This window comes from Lagenorhynchus albirostris, chromosome 14 (genome assembly GCF_949774975.1).
Source record: "Lagenorhynchus albirostris chromosome 14, mLagAlb1.1, whole genome shotgun sequence".
In the NCBI taxonomy this organism is placed as follows: domain Eukaryota; kingdom Metazoa; phylum Chordata; class Mammalia; order Artiodactyla; family Delphinidae; genus Lagenorhynchus; species Lagenorhynchus albirostris.
In genome coordinates, this window is record NC_083108.1 from 57,948,536 (window position 1) to 57,973,039 (window position 24,504).

Consider the following 24,504-nt stretch of genomic DNA (forward strand, 5'->3'; position numbering starts at 1 on the left):
AAAGTAGGGACAGTACCAAATGCTGGTTAGAATGTGGAGGGCTTGGATCTCATAAATTTCCAGAGAATGTAAAATGGGACCACGCCAGAAAAGAGTGTGGCGGTTTCTTAAAAAATTAAACATACCCTTAGCACACAACCCAGCAGTCACACTCCCGGGCATTCGTTACAGAGAAATGAAAACTTAAACTCTCCCAATAAAATGGTGCCTACGTCGTTTCAACTTCTGTTTCCTGGTTTTGATATTACACTACAGTTATGTAGTAACCATTGGTAACCACTGGGGAAAACTGAGGAGTAACCAGGACCTCTCTGAGCTATTTTTGCAGCCTCCTGTGAGCCTAGAATTATTTCAAGATAAACAATTTTTCAAAAGTTATTTTTTGGTATAATTTAAAATTCAAAGGTATTGGTTACTAACATAATTATTTCTTAACTCACTGGTAATAATAATAAAGTTGACTTTTATGAATATACTGAAATCTCTTTCCCTGAGCATAAGTAAAAGCTGTAACAAGAAAATGCATGAAGGATTCGTTTCTGTAAAGAAGAGATGTCTATGAGATGTTTTAGATAAATAACATACATATTATCATGGATAATAATAAGGTTTTATTATTATGGGTAATAATATCTATGAGATATTATGGGTAAAGCACCTAGAATAGTACTTAGAACTTAGCAAATACGCTGCACTTATCTTGTATTATTATTAATGTCATTTATTTAATATTATCTGGCATTCTTATTAATACTACTAAATTGGGAGCTTATGGTGATTTCACTAAAATAATTATGTAATCAAAATATTTTGAGCCAAAGTTTTTTCCTCCCCACACTTCTTCTTGGTCAAAATTCAAATCCCCTTTCAGAAGTCTTCTTTGCTGAAACAGCAGTCTCTGACGATCGTGTGAAAGTTCATTCTGTCTTCTGATGGAGATGTTAGTATAGTTCCTCCAAGGGCACTAGATCTTTGTTGTTTGCATTTCAGTATTGACCCTTGAGTTTACTTTACTTTCAACTCTCTTGCCTTCTCTAAAATGTTTTGAGGCAGTACTTCTAATAGCATTAAGCATCTCATTTTTAGTTTAATCCCAAACCTTGTAGTTCTAAATAAAAAATTGGACCGCAGGCCCCCAAGGTTTTCATCTAATATCTGGTTCCTTGGATTAGGGCCAAGTCTTCGTTTTTTAAAGCATCAGCACGTTCTAAATACGCTTTTTGCTACTTCCTTTTAATATCTGACCTTGGTTCACTTAAACTAATTGTTATCCTTTCAGCAGATTGTGATCCTAAAAAAAAAAAAAAACAGAAATTACACTATAGAACATTGGTGGAATTTTTAAAATTCTGAGTTCAGTGCCCTCCATTGTAAACTGTGCCGCTTCAGTAGTACTCTATTTTTTTTTTTTTAATAATTGAAGTATAGTTGATTTACAATGTTGTGTTAGCTTCTGGTATACATCAAAGTGATTCAGTTATACATGCATATTCTATTTCATATTCTTTTCCATTATGGTTTATCACAGGATATTGAATATAGTTCTCTGGGTCAGTAGTACTCTCTTAATCATGATAGTAATTTATTTAAAACCAAATAAAAGCATATCATTTTTAAAAAACTTTTTAAAGAACCAAGCCTCAAAAACATCAAATTAATGTACACTTGTAATGTAGGAATCTTCTGATTTATAATTGTCACCTGTTCGTTCACTAATACTTACAGAGCTCCGCCTATGTGCCGGGTGGATGCTGGGCACCAAGGGTGCGCAGAGGCTCAGCTCCGCCCCTTGGGGCTCCTGGTAGGGGAGGAGACTGGCCTTCATGCTCAAATGCCCTGTGCATGGCATACATTGTACTGATTACATGACAGTTGTAGGGCACTTAATGTGTATAAGCTCCTTACATGCTCTCTTAACTGACATTCATTGGTTTGAATCCTGAAAGCAATGCTGTTAAGTAATTTAAATTATTAGAGTATTCCAATTGGATAAATTAAAAACCAAATTCAGTAACTGGCCTGTGGCCACACGCTTAGGAATCAGTCAGAGCTGGGATTCCAAGCCCAGTCTTCTGGTCCTAGATCCCATGCTCTTTCCTCTTCTGCACCCTGTGTTGGGAGCCAAGATTGAAGGTGAATTCAGAGTTCCCCCAAGTGTGAAATGCAAGCAGCAGGTGCACTTGCAGGTGGCTTTTAGGAGGTCCACTCATGAGGAATAAACAGTGCTGATATGCAGGGTGAGGAAGTGACTGCCTGTCCAGTTGGTTCTTTTGGTCCTTCGATTGATTCATCCGTGAGCCTGTGTTTGGGGCTAGAGCATCTTTCTCTCCCAAGGAAGAAGAGGCCTCGGGCTCAGAATGTGGCTAAGCAGCGCTGCCAGGCAGGATTGATAGCGTTGTTGTGAGTTTGTGGCCTTTACTTTTTCTGTTATCTTTACCTGTGGTGTGTGTTTTGGCCTTCCACTTACTGAAGTGATATGAAATCTCATTTCCAAATGAACATTTAAATATATAATACTTTAAATAAGTAAATTAGAGGGAAGAGGTGAGAGAACAGGGGAAATAGCGAAGGTGGGACCCAGGGACTGAGACTTGGGAAGAGCTCGTGGAGCTACTCTGTCAGCCTCAGGTGCCTTCAGGATTTTTGTTTCATCTTCTCCTCCACCCACCTGCAACTTCCCAAACCAAAAGCATCTTCAGAAGGTGATGACAGTTTGTAGGGAGCACATGCAGATGAATAAAGCATTCCACCCAAGGCCTGGGGTAAGATGATTTTAGCCACTAATGTTTGATCTGCTTTGAGAGATGAGTTAGTCCTTTCGGGGTTCCCTCTCTCGGGAGGGGTGATCAGCATATGGAAACTTCCACCAAGATTCCCGCCCTGCCTGGTGCAGCCTCACTGTTTCAACTTTGTTTTCAGTCTCCTCCTCACACCCAGATTCTAAGGCTCAGAGCCAAGACTTGTGTCACAAGAAGTGTCTGGACACCTAGGGTGATGGTGGCCCCAGATTTTTTGTTTGTTTGTTTGTTTTTGTTTTTTTTTTTTTGCAGTACGTGGGCCTCCTTACTGCCGTGGCCTCTCCTGTTGCGGAGCATAGGCTCCGGACGCGCAGGCTCAGCGGCCATGGCTCACGGGCCCAGCCGCTCCGCGGCATGTGGGATCTTCCCGGACCGGGGCACAAACCCGTGTCCCCTGCATCGGCAGGCGGACTCTCAACCACTGCGCCACCAGGGAAGCCCCGGCCCCAGATTTTTTAATTAATTTTTATTGGAATATAGTTGCTTTACAATGTTGTGTTAGTTTCTGCTGTACAGCAAAGTGAATCAGCTATACGTATATAAATATTCCCTCTTTTTTAGATTTCCTTCCCATTTAGGTCACCACAAAGCACTGAGTAGAGTTCCCTGTGCTGTACAGTAGGTTCTCATTGGTTATCTGTTTTATACATACTAGTGTGTATATGTCAATCCCAATCTCCCATTTCATCCCACGACCACCCCTGCCCCCCTTGGTAACCATAAGTTTGTTTTCTACGTCTGTGACTCTATTTCTGCTTTGCAAATAAGTTCATCTGTACTATTTTTCTAGATTCCACATATAAGCAATGTTGTATGATATTTGTTTTTCTCTTTCTGACTTACTTCACTCTGTAAGACAATCTCTGGGTCCATCCACGTCTCTGCAAATGGCACTATTTCATTCCTTTTTATGGCTGAGTAATATTCCATTGTACATATGTACCGCATCTCCTTTATCCATTCCTCTGTCGATGGACATTTAGGCTGCTTCCATGTCCTGGCTATTGTAAATAGTACAGCAATGAACATTGCGGTGCCTGCATCCTTTCAAATTATGTTTTCTCCAGATATATGCCCAGGAGTGGGATTTCCCGGTCATATGGTAGCTCTATTTTTAGTTTTTTAGGGAACCTCCATACCCAACTTTCAATAAGAAATATCATTTGTCCAAACATCAGTCAATAAAGGAAAGCAGCTATGACTCCAATTTCAAAATATGTTATAATTTTCAATAAGAATGTTTGCTTCTAACAAAAGTTAAACTTTCTGACAATACATTGAGATGTAATTATTCTTCACGAAACTGTTAGCAAAGGTATTTCTAACCTTACTTTCCTAATTTCTAAAATACTCCTGCCTTCTAAATTTTTACCGTGAATCTCGTGTCTCGGGTCCTGCAGGAAGAGCCTGGGAACGGTGCCGATAGGTTTTATAAATGAATAGATGTCAAAGAGAGAGTCACAAACCTCTCATTAAAATTCCTTTTTCTGCTATACTTGTTCTTTCCAAGCCTGTCATGTCTAAAAAAGTGTCCTTAGATTTTCAGCCACATTTGATGGAGCGTCTGTGCTGTGATTTGTGAGGTGAGGACATTTTAAAACTCACAGCTCTCCAAGAAATACCATGGAAAAGATGTTTGTTTTTTAACAGAAAGGAAAGAACAAAACAATAATCGCCCCATTTCTAAATGCTGTATAGAATCCGTGGAGGGAAAACATAGAGGAAAACAATGGAAAGGACATTGTCAGGGTGACGCTAACAAAAATTGGCAGCAAAGTCAGTAAGGATTTACTGTCATCGAAGTCTGAAGCTCTAATGTTAGAACAGCAGTAATTGCTAGCGCTGACTGAGCACTTCCTGTTTACCTGGTGCATTGCACATGTCAAGTCTCTAGGTCCTTGAGACCGCCCTGTTGTCAGTAGGGAGACTTGCTATGTTTTCAAATAGGGACATGGCAGGTGCCCACGTGCTTTTTTAAAAGCTTACCCTAGGAGAAGTGTATAAACCACGGGGAGGTGAAGTGACCAGGTAGGAAGCTACTGCAGTCATGCAGACCAGAAGTGAGTGGAAGTCAACTTCTCTGGCTAGTCCCAGAAGGAAAGGAGGAGCTTGCTTTCTGCAAAAGCATCCATTTGTTCTCTAGATGCTTCAAGGATTCCTTTTGCCAAAGGGGACCGTTGCTCATCTCTGAAGATCTGGGCACTGTTAGCACAGGCTCACCGACAAATCACTCTTCCAAGGCAGGTACAGAGGTAGAGGAAATTACAGTTCTCGAGTTGTATTAACATCTCAGACCCTGGCAGTATCTGCATCTGAGGGGAAATGAAAATCCTTATCTCTCCGAAAGATGGTGGCGCTCTCTGAGGAAGGACTCAAACCCAGACTGATTTAGAGAGGCAGCACAGCAATTACATCAGTCGCATTCACCTGCCTTGAAAGCAGAGCAGTCCCCTTTTTGGTGGCCACCTGTGACAAGCCGCTCATTGGCATCACGATTTTGACACCCCATCTGATGACTGGGCCTCCTTGGGAGCGCCAGGGTAATGCAGTGAGGACAGGGCCAGGACCAAGTTCCAGGACCTTTGCAAAATTGCTTGATCTCATGATGTCCTGTGACTGATCAGAGATAGGCATGCCCAAATCAAAAAAGTAAACTTGGACCAAGATTTATGTAGTGAATGTAAACATATAAACAGTGCTGTAAATCCCTTGCAGTGCAGCCCCTCTGCTACCCCATCCTCCCTGCTCAAGAAGCAGCAGAGACCCTATCGGGACCATCTAGAAGGATGAGTCTGTACATGCAGCCTTTGACTTTCAAACTGAGGAATATCCGTCTCAGGCCCCCTTCAGGGGACAAGTGCCAGGGGACAAGAGACTCCCCGAAACTCTCTGCTGCCTCCTCAGCATCAGTGGGTGAGAACATCCTCGTGAAACTGAAAGTGGGGTCCAGCTGCTCGCCGCTCAAAAACCAGTAAAGAGGCCAGGTTGCTGGAAAGGAAAGTTTGCTTTATCTCGGATGCCGGCAACTTGGACAGGGTGAGGGTGGGGGACTCCTGTCCAAAGGCTGACTCCCCCCCAACTGACAATCAGTGGGCAAGAGGTTTCAGAGACGGAGGGAGGGGGCTACATGCAGAAACAGCACAGTCAGCCTTGACCGTCGTCTTGTTACTGGTCATCGGTGGTCTGACCAGAGTTATCTTGATTGCTTTAAGTACCGTTAATATTCAGTTCCAGGGTTGGTTTGTTCCCACTTCCTTGAGGCCAGTCCTCGGAATTGTGGCAGCTTATGTCATGGCTACAGTCTGGTCATCATGTAGTTAACTTCTTCCACCTGGTGGAGGTTTCAGTATCTATAAGACAGCTCACAGGAGATGGCTCAGAACATTATCTATAGCCCTTGAGGAGGAACTGAAGGTTCTTGACTTTGCTTAATGACTAAACTATTATTGTTTAGTCTTGTTGGACTGTTTTCCTTTGTTTCTCCATTTTCTCACTTCTCTGATTAAAGTTATTCTTTGGCTAAAGTTTTTCTACAGACAAAAGGCAGGTGGAGGACATGGGGGGAAGGACCATAGGGTCCTGCTTGGTTCCACTCACGTCTGTGGGACAGGGGCTTCCAGGCCTGAGAAGGTAGACCAGATGGGAGGCGTCACTGGGCCCTGCTGAGCACAGCGGGTGTCACTAAGCTTCCTTCCAGGGAACAAAGAGAAGAGGAATGAATGCCAGGAAAGAGTTGACTATCCCCAAACAGCTACCCTCTGCCTCTTAAAATTAATGCTCGACTGAAACTCACACCAAATATATCAAAATAGCCCCCTTTCTTGTATAGATATTTTATTTATTTATTTATTATTGATGTACAATATTATGTAATTTTCAGATGTATAATGTGGTTCACAATTTTTAAAGGTTATATATTCCATTTATAGTTATTATAAAATATTGGCTATATTCCCTGTGTTAAACAATATATTCTTGTAGCTCATTTATTTTATATCTAGTAGTTGGTACCTCTTTTTTTTTTTTTTTGGCTGCTTTTTTGGGTCTTCGTTGCTGTGCATGGCTTTCTCTAGTTGTGGTGAGCGGGGGCTACTCTTCGTTGAGGTGTGCAGGCTTCAGTAGTTGTGGCTAGCGGGCTCTAGAGTGCAGGCTCAGTAGTTGTGGCGCATGGGCTTAGTTGCTGCGTCGCATGTGGGATCTTCCTGGACCAAGGCTTGAACCCATGTCCCCTGCATTAGTAGGCGGATTTTTAACCACTGAGCTACCGGAGAAGCCCTAGTTTGTACCTCTTAATCCCCTACCCTATCTTGCTCCCCACCTTCCCTCTCCCCACTGGTAACCACTAGTTTGTTTTCTATATCAGTGAGTCTGTTTCTTTTTGTTGCATTCACTGGTTTGGTTTTTCTACATTTAAGTGATATCATACAATATTTGTCTTTCTCTGATTGACTTATTTCACTTAGCATAATACCCTCCAAGTTCATCCATGTTTTTGCAAATGGCAGAATTTCATTCTTTTTTGTGTCTGAATAGTGTTCCATTGTATATATGTACCACATCTTCTTTATCCATTCATCTGTTGATGGACACTTAGGTTGCTTCCATGTCTTTCCTACTGTAAATAATGCTGCTATGAACATTGAGGTACATGTATTGTGTCAAATTAGTGTTTTCATTTTGGGGGGATATATACCCAGGGGTGGAATCACTGGGTCATATGGTAGTTCTATTTTTAGTTTTTTGAGGAACCTCCATACTGTTCTCCACAGTGGCTGCACCAACTTACATTCCCACCAACAGTGTAAAGGGTTCCCTTTTCTCCACACCCTCTCCAACATATGTTATTTGTGTTCTTTTTGATGATAGCCATTCTGACAGGTGTGAGGTGATATCTCATTGTAGTTTTAATTTGCATTTATCTGATGACTAGCGATGTAGAGCATCTTTTCATGTGCCTGTTGGCCATCTCTATGTCTTCTTTGGAAAAATGTCTATTCAGGTTTTCTGCTTCGTTTTTAATCGGGTGGTTTGCTTTTTTGATGTTGAGTTGTATGAGCTGTTTATGTATTTTGGATATTAACCCTTTATTGGTCATATCATTTGCAAATATTTTCTCCCATTCTGTAGGTTTTCTTTTCATTTTGTTGATGGTTTCCTTTGCTGTGCATAAACTTATAAGTTTAACTAGGTCCCATTTGTTTGTTTTTGCTTTTATTTGCTTTGCTTTAAGAGACAGATCTAAACAAATATTGCTATGATGTATGTCAAAGAAAGTTCTGCCTGTGTTTTCTTCCAGAAACTTTATGGTTTCCAGTCTTACATTAGGTCTGTAAGCCATTTTGACAAAGCCACCTTACTATGCCTCAGTCTTTGTGATTCCGTGAGATATTGGCCTTGCCTGTGGAATGTTCAGCAACAACCCAGGCTTCGAAGTTACTGTTTCACCTCTTTTTCTCCACCACTGAGCTGAAGAGTATTTATTTTTCTCTCTGCCCACTTGATCAGTGGTTTTCAGATTTTTTTCCTGCTTCAATTCACTTGAGGGGTATGTCACATCATTAGCGGGAGCTTAGTACTGCAATGATTCTGAAGGTGGAAAGAAAAGGAGCTTTGAAATTGGGCAAATTTCCTGAAAAGCAGGTCTATTGAGGGTCCCTCCAGGGTGCACACGGCTTCACATCCCAGGAAAATCACTGTGCAGATGGTAAGAGAGCTGTGTGTCATCCAACAGGATCATTCCACAAAAAGTGGAAACCAGAAATGCCTGGCGACTTCTGACCCACGGCCAGGGCGACTTCAGAAAGCTGAGTGTGCAGTGTGATGCAGTCAGCACAAAGGCACGCGTCCTCGGCCAGCTAGGAGGTCAAGCACAAGGAGCACAGGGTTCAGAGCCGGGCAGCCCTGGGTCCAGGCCCCAGCCGTTCTGCTTCCCTGCTGTGTGGTTGCAGGCAATCCACTTCATGCCTTCTGATCCTAAATTCCCTTCTCTATACAGTAGAAATAAAGACTTGCCTGGTAGAACTTCAAAGATGCCATAAGCATATATTATTCATATAAGACATTGCTGTGAAAAGTCACTCATTCAGAGTAATATCCAACAGAATAAAAAACATTTTTAAGCTCAGTCAAATGTCAGGGTACAAATGTTTCTGGGCACTAAAACATCACATAATATTTTAGGCTCTAAACCTCAAGTCCATTATCACATACGAAAGAGATGTTAGGTAAAGGAAGGCAATATGGCAACTGTTGCCTAGAGCACCACCAGCTGAATCCTGCAAAATAGAAATTACATTTGGAACTGAATTACATTGTACTAAAACATGGCCATTTGAAGTCCTGAGATTAATTAGCAAGTTCCTTAAAGATATCAGCGTGTTGGCATTTCGATTTCAGTTTGTTTAGAAATAACAGTTCCTGGGTCAAGGTTCTTGTTTCACCCAGCCCTCACCTCTCTTGCCCTTGAAGGCTCACACACTCCCTCTGGCTGCCTCTGTCCGGGACATTGATGATGGCAGTGACTGGTGGCCACCGCTGCCTCTGGCCCCGAGCTGCCAGGGCCACCTTCCCATCGACACTCCACCCTGCGGCCTGTCAGGCAAGCGTAGGTGGCTTTAGTGCAATAGCAATAAATAGTTTACGTAGACCAAATAAAATGCAGCGTTGGAAGAACCCAAAGAGGTGTATGGCTAGAAAACAAAGAAGTTCAGAGACTTTGCACGCCCCAGTGAGGGCATCTTCCTTCTTTTTGCGTGATGATTTTAGTCATTTTACGTGCACAGTTTTATTCATATGAGAAAGGGAGGAAAACTTCGATTTCAGAAGCTTCTAAAAACAACTCGACCCTTCACTGCCTGAGAACACACCGTGCACTAGATACAGCCTTGACCTGCATCCCGTCCTTCCCGGCAGCTTTTCTGTTGAATAGGGTTTGGGGTTTTTTTCTCCTTTTTTAATATCTGGGAGCTGTGACATTTTTAACTGACTGCAGCATTTTGGAGTAACATTCTCTTGAGGTGGGCAACTGCGACGTATAATTATATCCTGTGGGAAATGATGGTGGTGTGAGGGGTAGGAAGGAGGTTACTGAATCACAAAAACATGTTTCCTGTTCAGAAAAAAATGGCCGCGTGTGAGATGTTCCACATCCTTCTTCTCTGTGCCCAGGGAGCGTGCAGCATCTTTACGTGGAGCCATTGGTATTCGCTGGACCTTAGCCTGCTTTCATTTTTATTGTTTCGGAGACTTATTACTCTTGCAGAGCGGTTCCCCGGTTTGCTGCCTTTTCTCGGTATATATGAGCTAAGGTAGTCAGAGGAAACGCTTTAATTACATTTTAAGCAGAGTCAAAGCCTAAGTCTGTTTATGAAAATTCTAACAGACGGTGCAGTGAGACCATTAACTTCAATCCCCAAAATAACATAAAGTGGTTTTTTTCATAATAAAAAGTCCATAGTTGGTGTGTTAAATTGTATCTGCATATTAAAAATCTGCCCTGAACGCTAAATATTGCCTAAATGTGCGTATTGTATTTAAAAATCCCTCCTGTGAAAAGCATCCTTGGAGCATGGGCCGTTGTCGTGTCTCCCAAGCTGGTCCTTACGCAGTTGCTCCGAGGATGGGGCATCATCAGCTGCAAAGAAACGCCTGTGCTGTGGTTGAATCGGATTTTAACCATTACCTGCTCATAACTTTTGTCAAGCAAAAACTGGAGAGATTAAGGAGGAATTGGAGGTTGTACTAAAACGTGAACTTAAGGGTGGGGGAGATGTTAGGAGTAGGTAAGCCAGGTATCCCCCGAGCGGCCAGAATTCATGTGCTCAGGAATCCTCTGAAGGAATTCCTTCAAGGACCCGAGCTCTCACTTTCTCAGCAACAGCAGGATTCAAAACCTGGTTGGCTTTCCTTCCAGTAAATGTGAGAGGAACAGCTCTTCTCTAGAGCCACATAAATGATGTGGTGATTACTTACTTCCCAGGAATACTGGTTCAGAGTACGAGTCTTCTGAAAGCATTCAGTAATTGAATTTATGCAGTTTTATTGGAACACATCCAGCTTTTGACCTTCTTGCAGATAAAAAAAGATAGCCAAAGAACCTTTTGTTCTTACCCCAAGAAAAATGCACAGCAGAAAATTGTCTGAAACGTTTGTTGATTTGCTTCATTTATTAAAAGATATTTAAAAGCCAGAAGGGCTGTGACATAGGACGTGGTAGAATGATTGTGTAGCAAAATTACTTAATTTTCCTCGGGCGCATTTCACTGGTGGGTTTATTAGTGACTACCTGTTCAGCTCATGGTCTGCAAAAAAGGAAGGGTGGTAGGTCACAGGGTCATCAGAGGAGGCTCAGTCCCTCGGGAAGACGAGGCCTGGAGGAAGAGCCACTTCTGCCTCTGGAGTCTCACGTCTGTGCCAGGCCTTGCTGTGGGCCACACAGGAAGTGGTATTCTATAGCCCTGATGACCTGCATTTCTGCCCTGATTGCTATTCTTGCTCAGAATTCCCAAGCCAGGGGCTTCCCTGGTGGCACAGTGGTTGAGAGTCCGCCTGCCGATGCAGGGGACACAGGTTCGAACCCTGGTCCAGAAAGATCCCACATGCAATGGAGCAACTAAGCCCATGTGTCACAACTACTGAGCCTGCGCTTTAGAGCCTGCGAGCCACAACTACTGAAGCCTGTGCATCTAGAGCCTGTGTTCCGCAACAAGAGAAGCCACCGCAGTGAGAAGCCCATGCACCACAACAAAGAGTAGCCCCTGCTCGCCGCAATTAGAGGAAGCCTGCATGCAGTAACGATGATCCAACGCAGCCAATAAATAAAAAGAATTTCCAAGCCAGGAAGGCAGCCAGGGGCTCACTATGCAAATGACGCATATGTCATGTCACGACTTCTCTGAGTTGCCCAATGGCTCTAGAGCAATAGATAAAGTTTTATTTTCTAAGTAGAAATTTAAACAGTTGACTTTTGTCCTACTGCAGGCATAAGAGGGAATCTAAAGTCTAAGGTAAATATGTTCTCAGCTATTTTGAAAATGTATGCTAATGGAAAGCCATGACATTTAAAACTGGGTCCATCTTAGAAATGTTTTTAAATGACAATCTCCGTAACAAAAGAAAACAAAGCCAGGTGATCGATCCAGAAAGCCCTTTCTTCCTCTCTCTGGGCTCCCCATTAGGTATATTACTTACTTTACAAGCCAAGGATAAGAACACATGGTCTTCATAATGCAAATGTATCCGTGGGCATGTATTCGTGGGGAGACTGGCTGTATAATTGGAAGCAAAACCGTGCCAGAAAGTGCGCGACGGACCACCAGATCTGTAGAGTCAGGGAACTGTGATGGTACCAGTCATCTGATCTTTCCCTTGAAGCAGCTTTTTGTTTTGTTTTGTTTTGATTTTGATTTTGTTTAAGAAAAATACATTCTGCCACTTAAACTGATTCACATAATTCCTGGATGGAAAGTTGGGGAGGCTCATGGCAAGAACTCCCACTTCTACGGTTGCTCTCCTGCTGTTGCTTCCCTGCTACGATCACATTATCCTAGGAGATAAGAAAATTTCCTATTTTGTGAAAGCAGTCGACAGTTAAGCAAAGTTTACTTGACATCTTTTATATTGTCTGTTGCAAACCTTCATTTGGAGACAAGGAGATACGATCTAGGTTGGAAAACAGTCATTGGTCATGTGTAGATTTAACTGCATCCCCTCCAAAGCCCCTGTCGGGAGGGGTGGTCCAGGAAGAGCAGTGGACTAAGGGTCAGAAAGCATTGAGGTCTGACTCAAGCTGGTCTGCGATGATCTGGTTGGGGTCTTTGTCTGCAGCAGTAAAGCAGGCAGGTGGTCCTCCATGGCTGCTACTCTCATGAATAGTAGTCAAGACGATGGACTCTTCATTCTGCTCATGTACTGATGCCCGTGGTCAGTGCTCAGAGATGGAGAGCATCGGCCCCACTCTCACAAAAACATGCAGAGGTCAAGTGCAGGGAGATTGGTTATCATCTCGTTGTTGATTTTGTCTGTTTTCTGGTCGCCAGTTAATGAGAACAGTCAAGTTAAAATAACGTTTTTTAGACTCGCAGACTTAGAGAACGAACTTATGGTTACCGGGGGGGAAGGGCATGCGGGAGCGGGATAGATTGGGAGTTAGGGATTGACATGTACACACTGCTACACTTAAAATAGATCACCAACAGGGACCTACTCTATAGCACAGGGAACTCTGCTCTACACTCTGTAATGACCTAAATGGGAAAAGAATCTGAAAAAGAATATATATATATGTGTATAACTGAATCACTTTGCTGTACACCTGAAACTAGCACAACATTGGTAATCAACTAGACTCCAGTATAAAACAAAAGTTAATAAATTTTTTTAAAAACAACTGTTTTTAACAGCGAGGGCTATTGGAATTCCTGTGATCACCATAAATGCTAAAGAAACCCAGCTGTGATGTGGGCGCCTTCCCCCACGGAAAGCGTCTGTTTGTCAGGAATGGGAAGGAGCTGGTGTGGCTCAGGGTGGCTTTGTCTCCGGTGACCCAGCAGGATCTCCTTGTACTAGTGGAGCAAGTGCCTCCTCCCTAATCCGTTGTTGACCCCCTCTCCATCTGTCTGTCTGTCTCTCATCCTGTGGGGAGTTAACTAGTGGCCGTGGGTCTACTGGAAGACACCCAGGTCTTCTTCAGAGTCAGGTCCCTTTTTCATCTTCCCATGAAAATAGCAAAGTCTGGAAACTTTCACATGGGTGGAGAAGGCAGAGGGGAATGAAATTGTAATTACATCACGACAAACTCAAAGTATTAATAGAATTAAATTGTTATAAGGGAAGTCAAATAATAGTTATTACTCAACGGTAAAATAATTGTCATTCATAGAGTAACAAAGACACTTCAGAAAAAGAAGATGACTTTTAAATCCCTGAAGCTATTTTAAATGCATATTTTATGGCAGAATAGACGTTACATGTCTAAATAAATCCTTTACCTATCCTATAACGGTCTTGTTCTAGATGGAATTAACTAACGATTTTCACTGTATTTTTATTAGCTTAATTTATTAATAATCCTGAAAATGTTTGTATTTGTTTTTGTCCTGCATTGCACAGTATCTTACCCTTCAGTTAGCAATGTATATTGTGAATCTGTTAATACAGCTCTAAGCGTGTAGTGCATCTGATCCTGGTCTGCCTCCATGGTTTTATTTCAAAATGATAAATACAGTGTAAAAACTATTATGATAATGAAGTGTCAACAATGACCATGACTAAGGTACCTTACTTTAAAATGGGCAATTGAATACTGTTGGTGGGAATGTAAGTTGGTGCAGCCACTATGGAAAACAGTATGGAGGTTCCTCAGAAAACTAAAAGTAGAATTACCATATGATCCAGCAATCCCACTCCTGGGCATATATCCGGACAAAACTACAATTCAAAAAGATACATGCACCCGTATGTTCATAGCAGCACTATTCACAATAGCCAAGACATGGAAACAACCTAAATGTCCATCGACAGATGAATGGATGAAGAAGATGTTGTATAATATATATATACAAGGGAATACTACTCAGCCATAAAAAAGAACGAAATAATGCCGTTTGCATCAACAGGGACGCAGCTAGGGATTATCACACTAAGTGGACTGGGCGTTTGGGGTTAGTAGATGCAAACTATTATATATAGACTGGATAAACAACAAGGTCCTGAGATAAACCATAATGGAAAAGAATAGAAAAAAGAATGCATGTATATGTATAACTGAGTCACTTTGCTGTACAGCAGAAATTAACACATTATAAGTCAGCTATACTTCAATTTTAAAAAATAAATAATAAAATAAAATGGCAATTTAAAACTCTAACTCTTATGCTTGCAGTGTTATCATTTCCCTCTTGGATGTGATGAAATGGTGTGTCCTGATGTTCTGTTGTGTGGAATTAATAGTGCAAGGGGGACAGTCAGGACAGGGCTCTTTTCCAGCCAGTCTCTGTTGAGGGCCGAGCTGTAAGGTAACAGCAGCTTTAACACACGGCAGTTCACAGAAAGCACGTGCACATTCTTTTTTAACATCTTTATTGGAGTATAATTGCTTTACAGTGGTGTGTTAGTTTCTGCTTTATAACAAAGTGAATCAGTAAAACATATACATATGTCCCCATATCTCCTCCCTCTTATATCTCCCTCCCACCCTCCCTATCCCACCCTTCTAGGCGATCACAAAGCACCGAGCTGATCTCCCTGTGCTATGTGGCTGCTTCCCACTAGCTATCGGTTTTACATTTGGTAGTGTATATATGTCCATGCCACTCTCTCACTTCGTCCCAGCTTACCCTTCCCCCTCCCTGTGTCCTCAAGTCCATTCTTTACGTCTGCGTCTTTATTCCTGTCCTTCCCATAGGTTCTTCAGAATGGTTTTGTTTGTTTGTTTGTTTTTAGATTCCATATATATGTGTTAGCATACAGTTTTTGTTTTTCTCTTTCTGACTTACTTCACTCTGTATGACAGACTCTAGGTCCATCCACCTCACTACAAATAACTCAATCTCGTTTCTTTTTATGGCTGAGTAATATTCCATTGTATATATGAAGCACGTGCACTTTTACAGACGGACATCATGAACCCTGCAGACAGTACCTGTGCAGGTCTCCAAGTACTCCAACTCCGCAGACCCCCACACTGCAGAAGTCAAGCTTTATTTGGGCATCAAAGCCCAGCAGACGGCCCCCAGACACTGCAGTCACTCATTCATTCAATGACTAATTATCGGACTCCTATCACGAAGCGTGGGCTCCACACCAACAAAAATGAGGACCACGCAGCCCCTGCCTGGGGACATCCACAGCCTGGGGCAGAGACGGTAGGGTATGCCCAGCACTGTGCACTGTGTGGTCGGGTCTGAGCCACCTGCAGGCGGCAGGGCTCCCCGTGGGGTCTGTGAGCAGGTGTGTCCCCACTCCGACCGCACTAAGGAGCAGCTCAGCTGATAAGACACAAGTGGACCCATGAAAAGGAATGATGAATTGGTCCCATTGAACCGCCGACTGATTGCTCACTAGTGGCCATTGCCAGCAATGGCCAAGATGGCCAAGCGCTTTAGCGGGGGATGGAGAGTAGGGGAGTATAAAGGAGCTTCCGTTCTAAAGAGGGAACTTGGAAAGCCATGCTGGGGCATGTTTGAGGATGTGAGTTCCTGGTACCACATTCTCTGACCCCAGAGCATTTTAGAACGATGTTTCCACACACGTGATCTGCCTTTGTGTCTTCCGCCTGCTCTTCCCTTCTCTCCCAGTTGGTGCCAGGAAATATAAGAGTAGGAACAGAAAAGACAACAAAACAGTGTTACTAAATGCTTCTTGCTACCATCCTTCTTCCCAGTACCTCCTTGTAGCGTTGACTACGTGAAGGTGAAACAGAACGTGAACTAAAGTGGAAATTAAAATCCCAGATTTTTTTTTCACTTGTCAACTGATAGCAGAGGACATTTTCATTATAACTTGAACAGAAAAATGTATATCTGACTAATAACATGAAGATTAAAGACCCTAGGCATAATAATGCCAAATCCTTAAATAAATGGACATCTAAGCTCCATTAAAAATGAAAACTCTGGCAGAAGTTCTTAGAGGATTTTAGGCTGGAAATCGTGAAGTCTTAGCTTACCTACTTTCACAGATTTAACCAAAAATAACCTTCCTTCAGTTTGCAGTTGGGAAGAAAAATGATATCTTTATATCTCGTAGGAGAATATTGAAAGGGTGTAATGTAATTAAGAAATTGAGAGAAATGTTAAATTTTCTGTAATAAATATTCAGGTGGGATGGGGATGAACACCCAACCATTTTCAGCGGATGGTACAGATAAATTGTGGGCTTACTCTTCAGCCCCCATCCGTGTTTGTGGCATTTTAACTAAAGGAAAACAACAAAAAACTAAATGAGATATTTAAGATATAAAGTAGTTTAATAATCCATTATTTCATTCCTGTGAATATTCTTTTCCTTCCTTGACCCTTGTACATTTTTTAAGAACACCCCCCAGTCATTCAGATCCCTGTGTTTGTTTACCGCACCGAATCGTAATTCGTCGTGTCACTTGTCTCTTTCTTCCAGAGCTTCTTTGAAGGGCAGTCTGCACCATGGGACTCCGCTAAGAAGGATGAAAACAGAATGAAGAACAGATATGGGAATATTATTGCATGTAAGTGTTGACAGCATCATCGTGCTGTGATGTAACTTTCTTCTCACATCTGCTGAGATTGCCCACCAGCCTCATGCGGCAAGAATTTGCAGTGCAATTACTACCTTCATCCCGCTGGAAAAGCTGGTGTGATGCTCGTATTAGGGAAGGGAAAAACTACCTAAATACCCCCGCTGTGTCCGTGTGTCTTGCTGTGGGGCTACTTTTACTTTTAGATTGAAGGTTTGGGTAACCTGGGTAATGTTCAAATGCTGAGACAGAAAATGCATTTTGGAAGGAGTAAACGTAACAGATCTAATGCTTCCCATCTGCTCCATGAGAAGGAATAGACATAATGATTCGAAGCACGCCCCGCTGCCAGGAGCTTCTCAGCAGACATGAGCTCATTAATCCTCAGGACACTTGGGGTAGGGAGGTCAGTAATAGCCCCATTCTGAGGACAGGAAACTGAAACTCAGAAGTTAAATGGTAGTCCCTGTATCACAACACTCATTAGCAGAAGAGCTAGGATGATATCTTAGAAATTCTCAGTTCCTATGAAGAGGAATGGTCCCAATCCATAATGCCTCGGACGGTTTTTAAATCAAGCCCAACCTCATTAATGTTCCGTAACGATGCCGGGATGCCTGGTAGATTGATGAGCTTCCTTCTTCCAGGGCTGAAGCCATCCATCCCCTGCATTAAACTGCTCAAAGCCACACGTGACTGCACCGAGGTACTGACAAGGTACTCACGGAATTAATACCATCTCTAAAGATATGTAAATTTAAAAAACAACAATAATGTGAAATATAGAGCACCTAGCTCATCCTCCCTTATTACTTGTGAACAAACTTGAAAGGTTTGGATACTCCAGCGGAGCTGTATATTATCTTTCTTGATTGTGGAAGTGCGGTTAGATTTTATCTGCCTGAGTTAACATTTTCTTGGTAGGACAGTTGAGCTTCTATAGCAGCGCCACCCAGTAGAATTTTCTGTGATTGTAGAAATGTTCTGTGTCTGTACTGTCCGGTGCAGTAGCCCTCACCATCCCAGCACTTGAAATGTGGCTGGTGTGACCGAGGAACTGAATTTTCTATTGTATTCAATTTTAATTATTTTTAATTTAGATCGTCCATGAGACGAGGGGCTCCCATATTGGATGGTGCAGACCTACAGTGTGTTTCATTTTTAAAAAGAAGTGTGTCGGGGTTTACATATAATATGAACCATCCCAACTGGGCCTGATCGTGGCCTGTTTTCCCTTTGGCCACTCACAAAGCCAAACCACTGGTTCTGCAGATGGCAAGTGCTAGCTTCGGGAGTCTTGTGCATTCATTTACTTAGAGCTTCATTTTTAGAGAGAAGATGTTCCCCTGAGATCTAAGGCTTCATTGCCCCTCAGTGAATTCAGTCAACACTTGGCCCCCCCCCCGAGGACCCCAGGGTGATGGGGACGATGTCCCTGCCCCGAGGACAGAGCAGCACAGGCAGATGAGAGATTGTGAGTCTGGTCTCTCTGCACCAGGACGCAGTCCTGCGTTGGAGCTGTGTGTACAGTGCTGTGTGCTGCAGGGGCTCAGAGAAGGAAAGCATTATTTCCAGCCAGAGAGGGGTCATGGGAAGAGTCCGTTGGCCAATATAGATCCTCCCAAGTTCCTTCGTGTTCTCTGTGAGCCTGCTGAAGTTTCACACCCTCAGAAGAACCCAGATTTCTCAAAGTGGCTTATAGGAGCCTTCCCAGGGTTCCTTCAGCTCTGCCACTAATTCCAAGGAGGCCCACCGAGGTAAAATGGGCACTTCGCAGCCATGCCACCCACGCCAGGTGGAAGAGATGTCAGTGAGCCCTTGTCCTGCGGCCGCCATAGCCGAGGTGTGGGCCTCACACCGAGCATCTGGAGAGCAGCGTCCAGGGCTCTGGTTTGGGCTGTGCTCAGAGACCCGGCCTGCCTCTGTTCAGTGTGACCTTGACTCTTCTCCTTCCCAATGTGTAGTTTGACGGCTGCACTTGGTAGATGCTTGAGAAATAGTTTTGAATGCTTAAAGAAAAAAGTGATAAAAGCTAGCATTTGCTGAGCACTTGCTATATGCTAGACACCCCCGTTACACCTGTTAAGCCCTTTACACCTGTTAACTCCCTCACTCCCTGTAATGATCCTGTGACATTGTTTATCTATTTTACAAGAGAGGAAAACTGGGGCATAAAGAAGCTGAAAAGGTTACACAGTTAATAAGATGGGGACAAGATTCCAACCCAGGGGCAGCTCTTATAACCACCACCCAGTGGATGCTGGATAGTCAGTCCCCACCGACCATTAGCATCATTGCCTGCACAGGCCAGTGTCTGTGACAAGAGGCAGCTTGAGAAGACTTTCACCCCCCTCATCCCCATTCTTCATCTCCCCAGGCCACCTCCAAATAAATATACAAACTAAGTACAAAGAGTATACTCCCTGTTGAAGGCAGCTTCAAGCCAAGTCCTCCAGCCCCCAGGCTGACCCCCTGTGGCCCCCTGTTCTGAAATTCTGGAGCTGCCGCTGTTGTGGGCCTCCTGCAGAAATAATTCTTCGATGGCTTCAGATCTGTTGCCTAAGAAAGATATCGGGGTCAGGGTCTAATTTATGTATTAATTGTTAGCCTATCATCACTAACCATCACTAGCTCAGAATGGGCGTCACCACCAAGATCATCTTCAACTCTCAAGACCCTGCACTTAGGACAGATTATTTCGTCGCCCTAGGCAGGCACTGGCTGTGGTCTGTGTGTCCAGCAGAATGTTGTCAGAGGTGGAGAAGGTTTAAATCTACCTCCCACCCCCATGAATGTACACTATCTGTGGGCTGGACCAGACTAGGATGCACGTGAACTAATAGGACAATGTAAATGACTAAGGGAAAAGCCTTTGGGGGCAAAAGAGGAATTTAGGATTGGGAACTAGAAGACACAGTTCACAGTCTGTTTCACCATGTATTAGCCAAGTGACCATGGGAAAGTCATGAACCTTCTCAATGTCCCAGTTTCCTAAAAAGCCAGTTGTTGTGGAAATGAACTTAAACGCCACATAAAAACATCGCTGATGGTTGTTACCTTTGAAAAATCACATCTTTCTTCTCTGTTACTCCTTACCCTTCCTCAGCTTAGTGGACTCAGTAGGTCATTTAAAATGGAAAAACAAAAGCAGCATTTGGAAGTCTCGGGTTGGAAATGATGAACTTGTGGATAATTGCAGGCGCTACGTTGCTCCCTAATTGTCAGCAGGATTCTGCACAGCGACCCGCTCATCACGGGCTGTGACCATGGGCTCTATTTCTGGAGAGTTTGCCTTTATTCCTGATAAATCCCAGAGGGGGTGGATTTTCCAGCTCTCACCTGCCTCCACCTCACCTGTTGGGCTCTTTCAGTGTTTCTTCAATCAGCTTGCGTTGTTTTTGTGCTTTTGTAGGGACAATGTCAGAAAGATGTCCTGTGCCCAGGCAGCTCTGTCCAGTCTCCTGATCTTACCCCTCAGCTGCCGTGGCATTCTGAAGGCTTTCCCCGCACACACGTTGTCTTTTTTTATGTATTTTTAAAGTAAAAATTGTCTATATTTAAGGTGTACAACATGATGCTTGATATAGATAAATAGCGAAATGATTACGATAGCCAAGCTAATGAAAGTACCTTCCCCTCACGTAGTTGTCATTTTTTATGTGTGGTGAGAGCACCTGAAATCTACTCTCCTAGCAAGTTTCTGGATTCAATACAGTATAATTAACCATCGTCATCATAGTGTACATTCAATCTCGAGACTTAGTCATCCTATGTAGCTGCCACTTCATACCCTGTGACCAACACCCCCCCATTTTACCCCTTCCCCTCACATGCTCCTCGTAACCACCCTTCCACTCTCTGCTTCTATGAGTTTGACTTTTTTTAGATTCCATGTACAAATGAGATCATGCAGTGTTTTTCTTTCTGTGTCTGGTTTATTTCACTCAGCATAAGGTCCTAAAAGTTCATCCATGTTGTTGCAAATGGTTACCTTTTCCTCCAGTTTTCTATTGCTTTCTAAAATCCCTCTAGAACTGTCTGTGGTTGTTTATATAATTGTCTGTAACGGTCTATGCTGACATATTCTGAGACATCAGCCACTTAGGCCACCTACCAAACAATTATTAATGCTCTTAAAATAGGGTGTGCAAATCCTTAGATGCCACCAGCAGCTAAATAGCAGGAGTTTGATACCACGTATGGCTTTTGCAGAAATACCACTACTGCTGGCTGGCTTCAATACCAGAACTGCCCTGATGCCAGCCCATGCCAAGTCTGGTGTTAGAACTCACAGCCTGAATGCTGTTTCTCTAGGGGGGCCCCAATCCAGCACGAGCTCCCCAGTAGGGTCTGATGAAGCCACTGCAGTGCTCAGCACCCCTCTGAGAATCACCATTTGGAGCTGTTTCATTTGAGACTGTACGTCTTTAGTTATGGCAGAGAAAATGAATCTTTGATATCGTTAAAGTTGTAGAAGGATTTCAGGAATAAAAATACTTATCTAAATCACCCTAATGTATACACTCATACTGGTTGTTTCTTTAAAGCCATGGAGAAAAGTATTACATCTCCCTTCCCCACCAAGAAATTCAGCAATTGTGGAAAAATCAGTTTCCCTGACTGGGAAGCCCACTTCAGGGAGTCTAGGCTTTGGGAATAGCACCACTAACTATGATGAGGAACTGGGGGATTCAATGAACAATGAACATGTCCTAGAGATTCTTGTTAGTGCTTTTCAGAGAACATAAGAAGTGCTTTAATGATCACATTCGTAGTTTTGCAACAGTGTTTGCATATAAAATGGTTTTAATGGTGCTTAAAAACTGTTTATTGGCTGTTGTTCTTAAGTAAGGTGAACTTTTCCCTCAGTTACACCATAAGTTTGCTGAGCTAGCCCTCTCCAAATATAAACAAATACCCCGTCCACTATTAACACACACACACACACACACACACACACACACAAGCGTAGCCCCCTGATAGTCTCAGCAGTTCTTAATTGTAATTAACAATTACAATTGAGAGAATAAGTTGCAAGTCACACAAAAAGAATGAAACTCTGCCATTTGCAACCACATGGATAGACCTAGAGGGTATTACACTAAGTGAAATAAGTCAGAGAAAGGAAAATGCTGTATGTTACCACTTATATGTGGAATCTAAAAAATAAAACAAACAAATGAATATAACAAAACAGAAACAGACTCACAGATACAGAGAACAACTAGTGGTTACTAGTGGGGAGAGGGAAAGGGAGAGGGAATTGAGAGGTACAAACTACTATGTATAAGATAAATAAACTACAAGGATGTCATGTACAGCACAGGGAATATAGCCAGTATTTTATAATAACCTTAAATGGAGTATAATCTGTAAAAATATTGAATCACTATCACTATTTTATACACCTGAAACTAATATAATATTGTAAATCAACTATACTTCCACTGAATAGGTAGATGTTAGATAGATAGATGGATAGATAGATAGATAGATGCAAACCAGGGCCTGACGCAGCTGAGGAAGGGAGCCCAGTCCAGGCGGAGGCCCTGAGGCAGGGACAGCCAGCCCGGGTCAGCGTGGCGTCGGGGACAGTAAGGACCTCGTGTAGCTGGAGCAGAGGGGGCGCCATCCAGGGGAGAGGCCGGAATTGTGAAGACCCTGGGGGACGGCAGTGAGCCAACACAGACTCAGCCTCTACACTCGGGAAGTTGACATCTCCTTTGAGAGGAAGAGAGACTTGATTATACAAATAAATGAAATAAAAATAAAAATGAAGTGAAAGTCAAGGGCCATAAGGAGAGGAGCGCAGTCCTGCAAGAGCCTGTACGTGGGAGCTGACTGATTCCGGAGGATGTGGAATGAAGACAGCTGACCCAGGGGCTAGAGCAGGGGTGTGCAGACATGCGGGAATCCATAGTTTGAGGAGGGGAAGGAAGGTGGGGTGGCCAGAGCTGGGAGAGGTGGAAGGGAGGTGGGGCCCGAGAGAGAAGGGGGTGGGAGCCAGGCCTGCAGGGCCTTCTGGGGCAGATTCAGTGTCTTAGTCTTTATTATAAGAACAAAGGACACCTCATTAAAGAGTTGGGAGGGATGGTTAATCTAATTTACATTTGGAAAGATTAGTCTAACTGCAGTAAAGAGTGAATCAGAAGGGGACCGTAGCTAAAAGATTCTCTCTTGGCCCAGGTGACAAGTGATGGTAATGTGTACTAAAAAGTAACAGATGGATTCAAGGAAGACACAGGGTCAGAGGTGACTCCTGTGTTTCTGACTTGGGTGGATGGAGGATGGACGGCGGACAGACAGACAGACAGAAGGACGGGCTGTTTACGAAATGGGTAACACTGGAAGGGAACCAGACTTGGAACTCAGGGGTGGCAGTGAGGTCGGCGGTAGTAGGGAAAGCTTGTGAGTTGAATCCAGGGATATACTGAGACGCCTTTGAAAGATTCAGATGGGATGTCAAGTAGGCACTTATGTGGACAGGTCTGGAACCCAAAAGAGATGTAAATTTGTGAATCTCGGGGCACATCAGTGGTGGTCGTGAGGTTCTCTGTAGAGGGAGCATGGAGGGCGTCAAGGGCCTAGCACCCAGCCTGGAGGGGCTTTAAAAATGAGAAATACTGGGGCTTCCCTGGTGGCGCAGTGGCTGAGAGTCCGCCTGCCAATGCAGGGGACGCGGGTTCGTGCCCCGGTCCGGGAGGATCCCACATGCCATGGAGCGGCTGGGCCGTGAGCCATGGCCGCTGAGCCTGCGCGTCCGGAGCCTGTGCTCCGCCACGGGAGAGGCCACAACAGTGAGAGGCCTATGTACTGCAAAAAAAAAAAAAAAATGAGAAATACTGAGACAAAACCGCTTAACATGTGCAAAGGAGCACATGTCATGGAGGGGAGGGCCACGCAGGGCATCCTGCCGGGTCATCTAGTACAATGAAGACGGTGATGTAACAAGGTGAGGAGCAGCCGTGAAACTGCCAAGAGCTGCTTGGAATGAGTAGGGGAGGGGTGAGGGGGTACGGCCTTGACTGTGAGGACCCACGACTCTTACATGAAGGGAGGCCCTTCTGAGGTCTGGTGTCCATCTGGACTCAGGGTGTCCGTGCTTAGTGAGGCGACTAAGAAGACAGTGTGAGCTGTGACCCGGTCTGTCCCACCCAAGTCTTCTCACCAACTACCCCGTCTCCGTGGCCCGGGCTGAGGGCTGCCGGTCCCCAGGACTTTGTCTTAAAGCAAGGTGCTTCTTTCTGCTAACTGAGCACCCGTGTCACTTCTGAGGGATGTACTACTGTCGTGATCCAGGTTAGGTATAAAGGCAGGCGAAGGCGGGAGAGAGGGGGACGGGGTGAGTGTAGGGGCAAGATACCCTGGGAGAGGGAGCTTCCTGCATCAAAACTCCGGCAGACGAGAGCAAGACAGAAACATATCCCACAATATGTGCAGGAAAGAAAAGGGTAAATTCTAGAAAAATCAGGCAAAATAAAATAAGAGTCAGGG

General features: G+C 43.7%; 1 protein-coding gene across 2 annotated transcripts in view; it reads left to right on the forward strand.

Annotated features, from left to right (window-relative positions):
- The window catches only part of PTPRM (protein tyrosine phosphatase receptor type M), a 753,685-nt gene that overhangs the window by 633,550 nt on the left and 95,631 nt on the right, over positions 1-24,504 (forward strand). For both annotated transcript variants that reach the window (XM_060121788.1, XM_060121789.1), the window contains exon 18: positions 16,914-17,001. In XM_060121788.1, the coding sequence (XP_059977771.1) occupies positions 16,914-17,001 (88 nt within the window). The remainder of the gene's footprint in view (positions 1-16,913; positions 17,002-24,504) is intronic.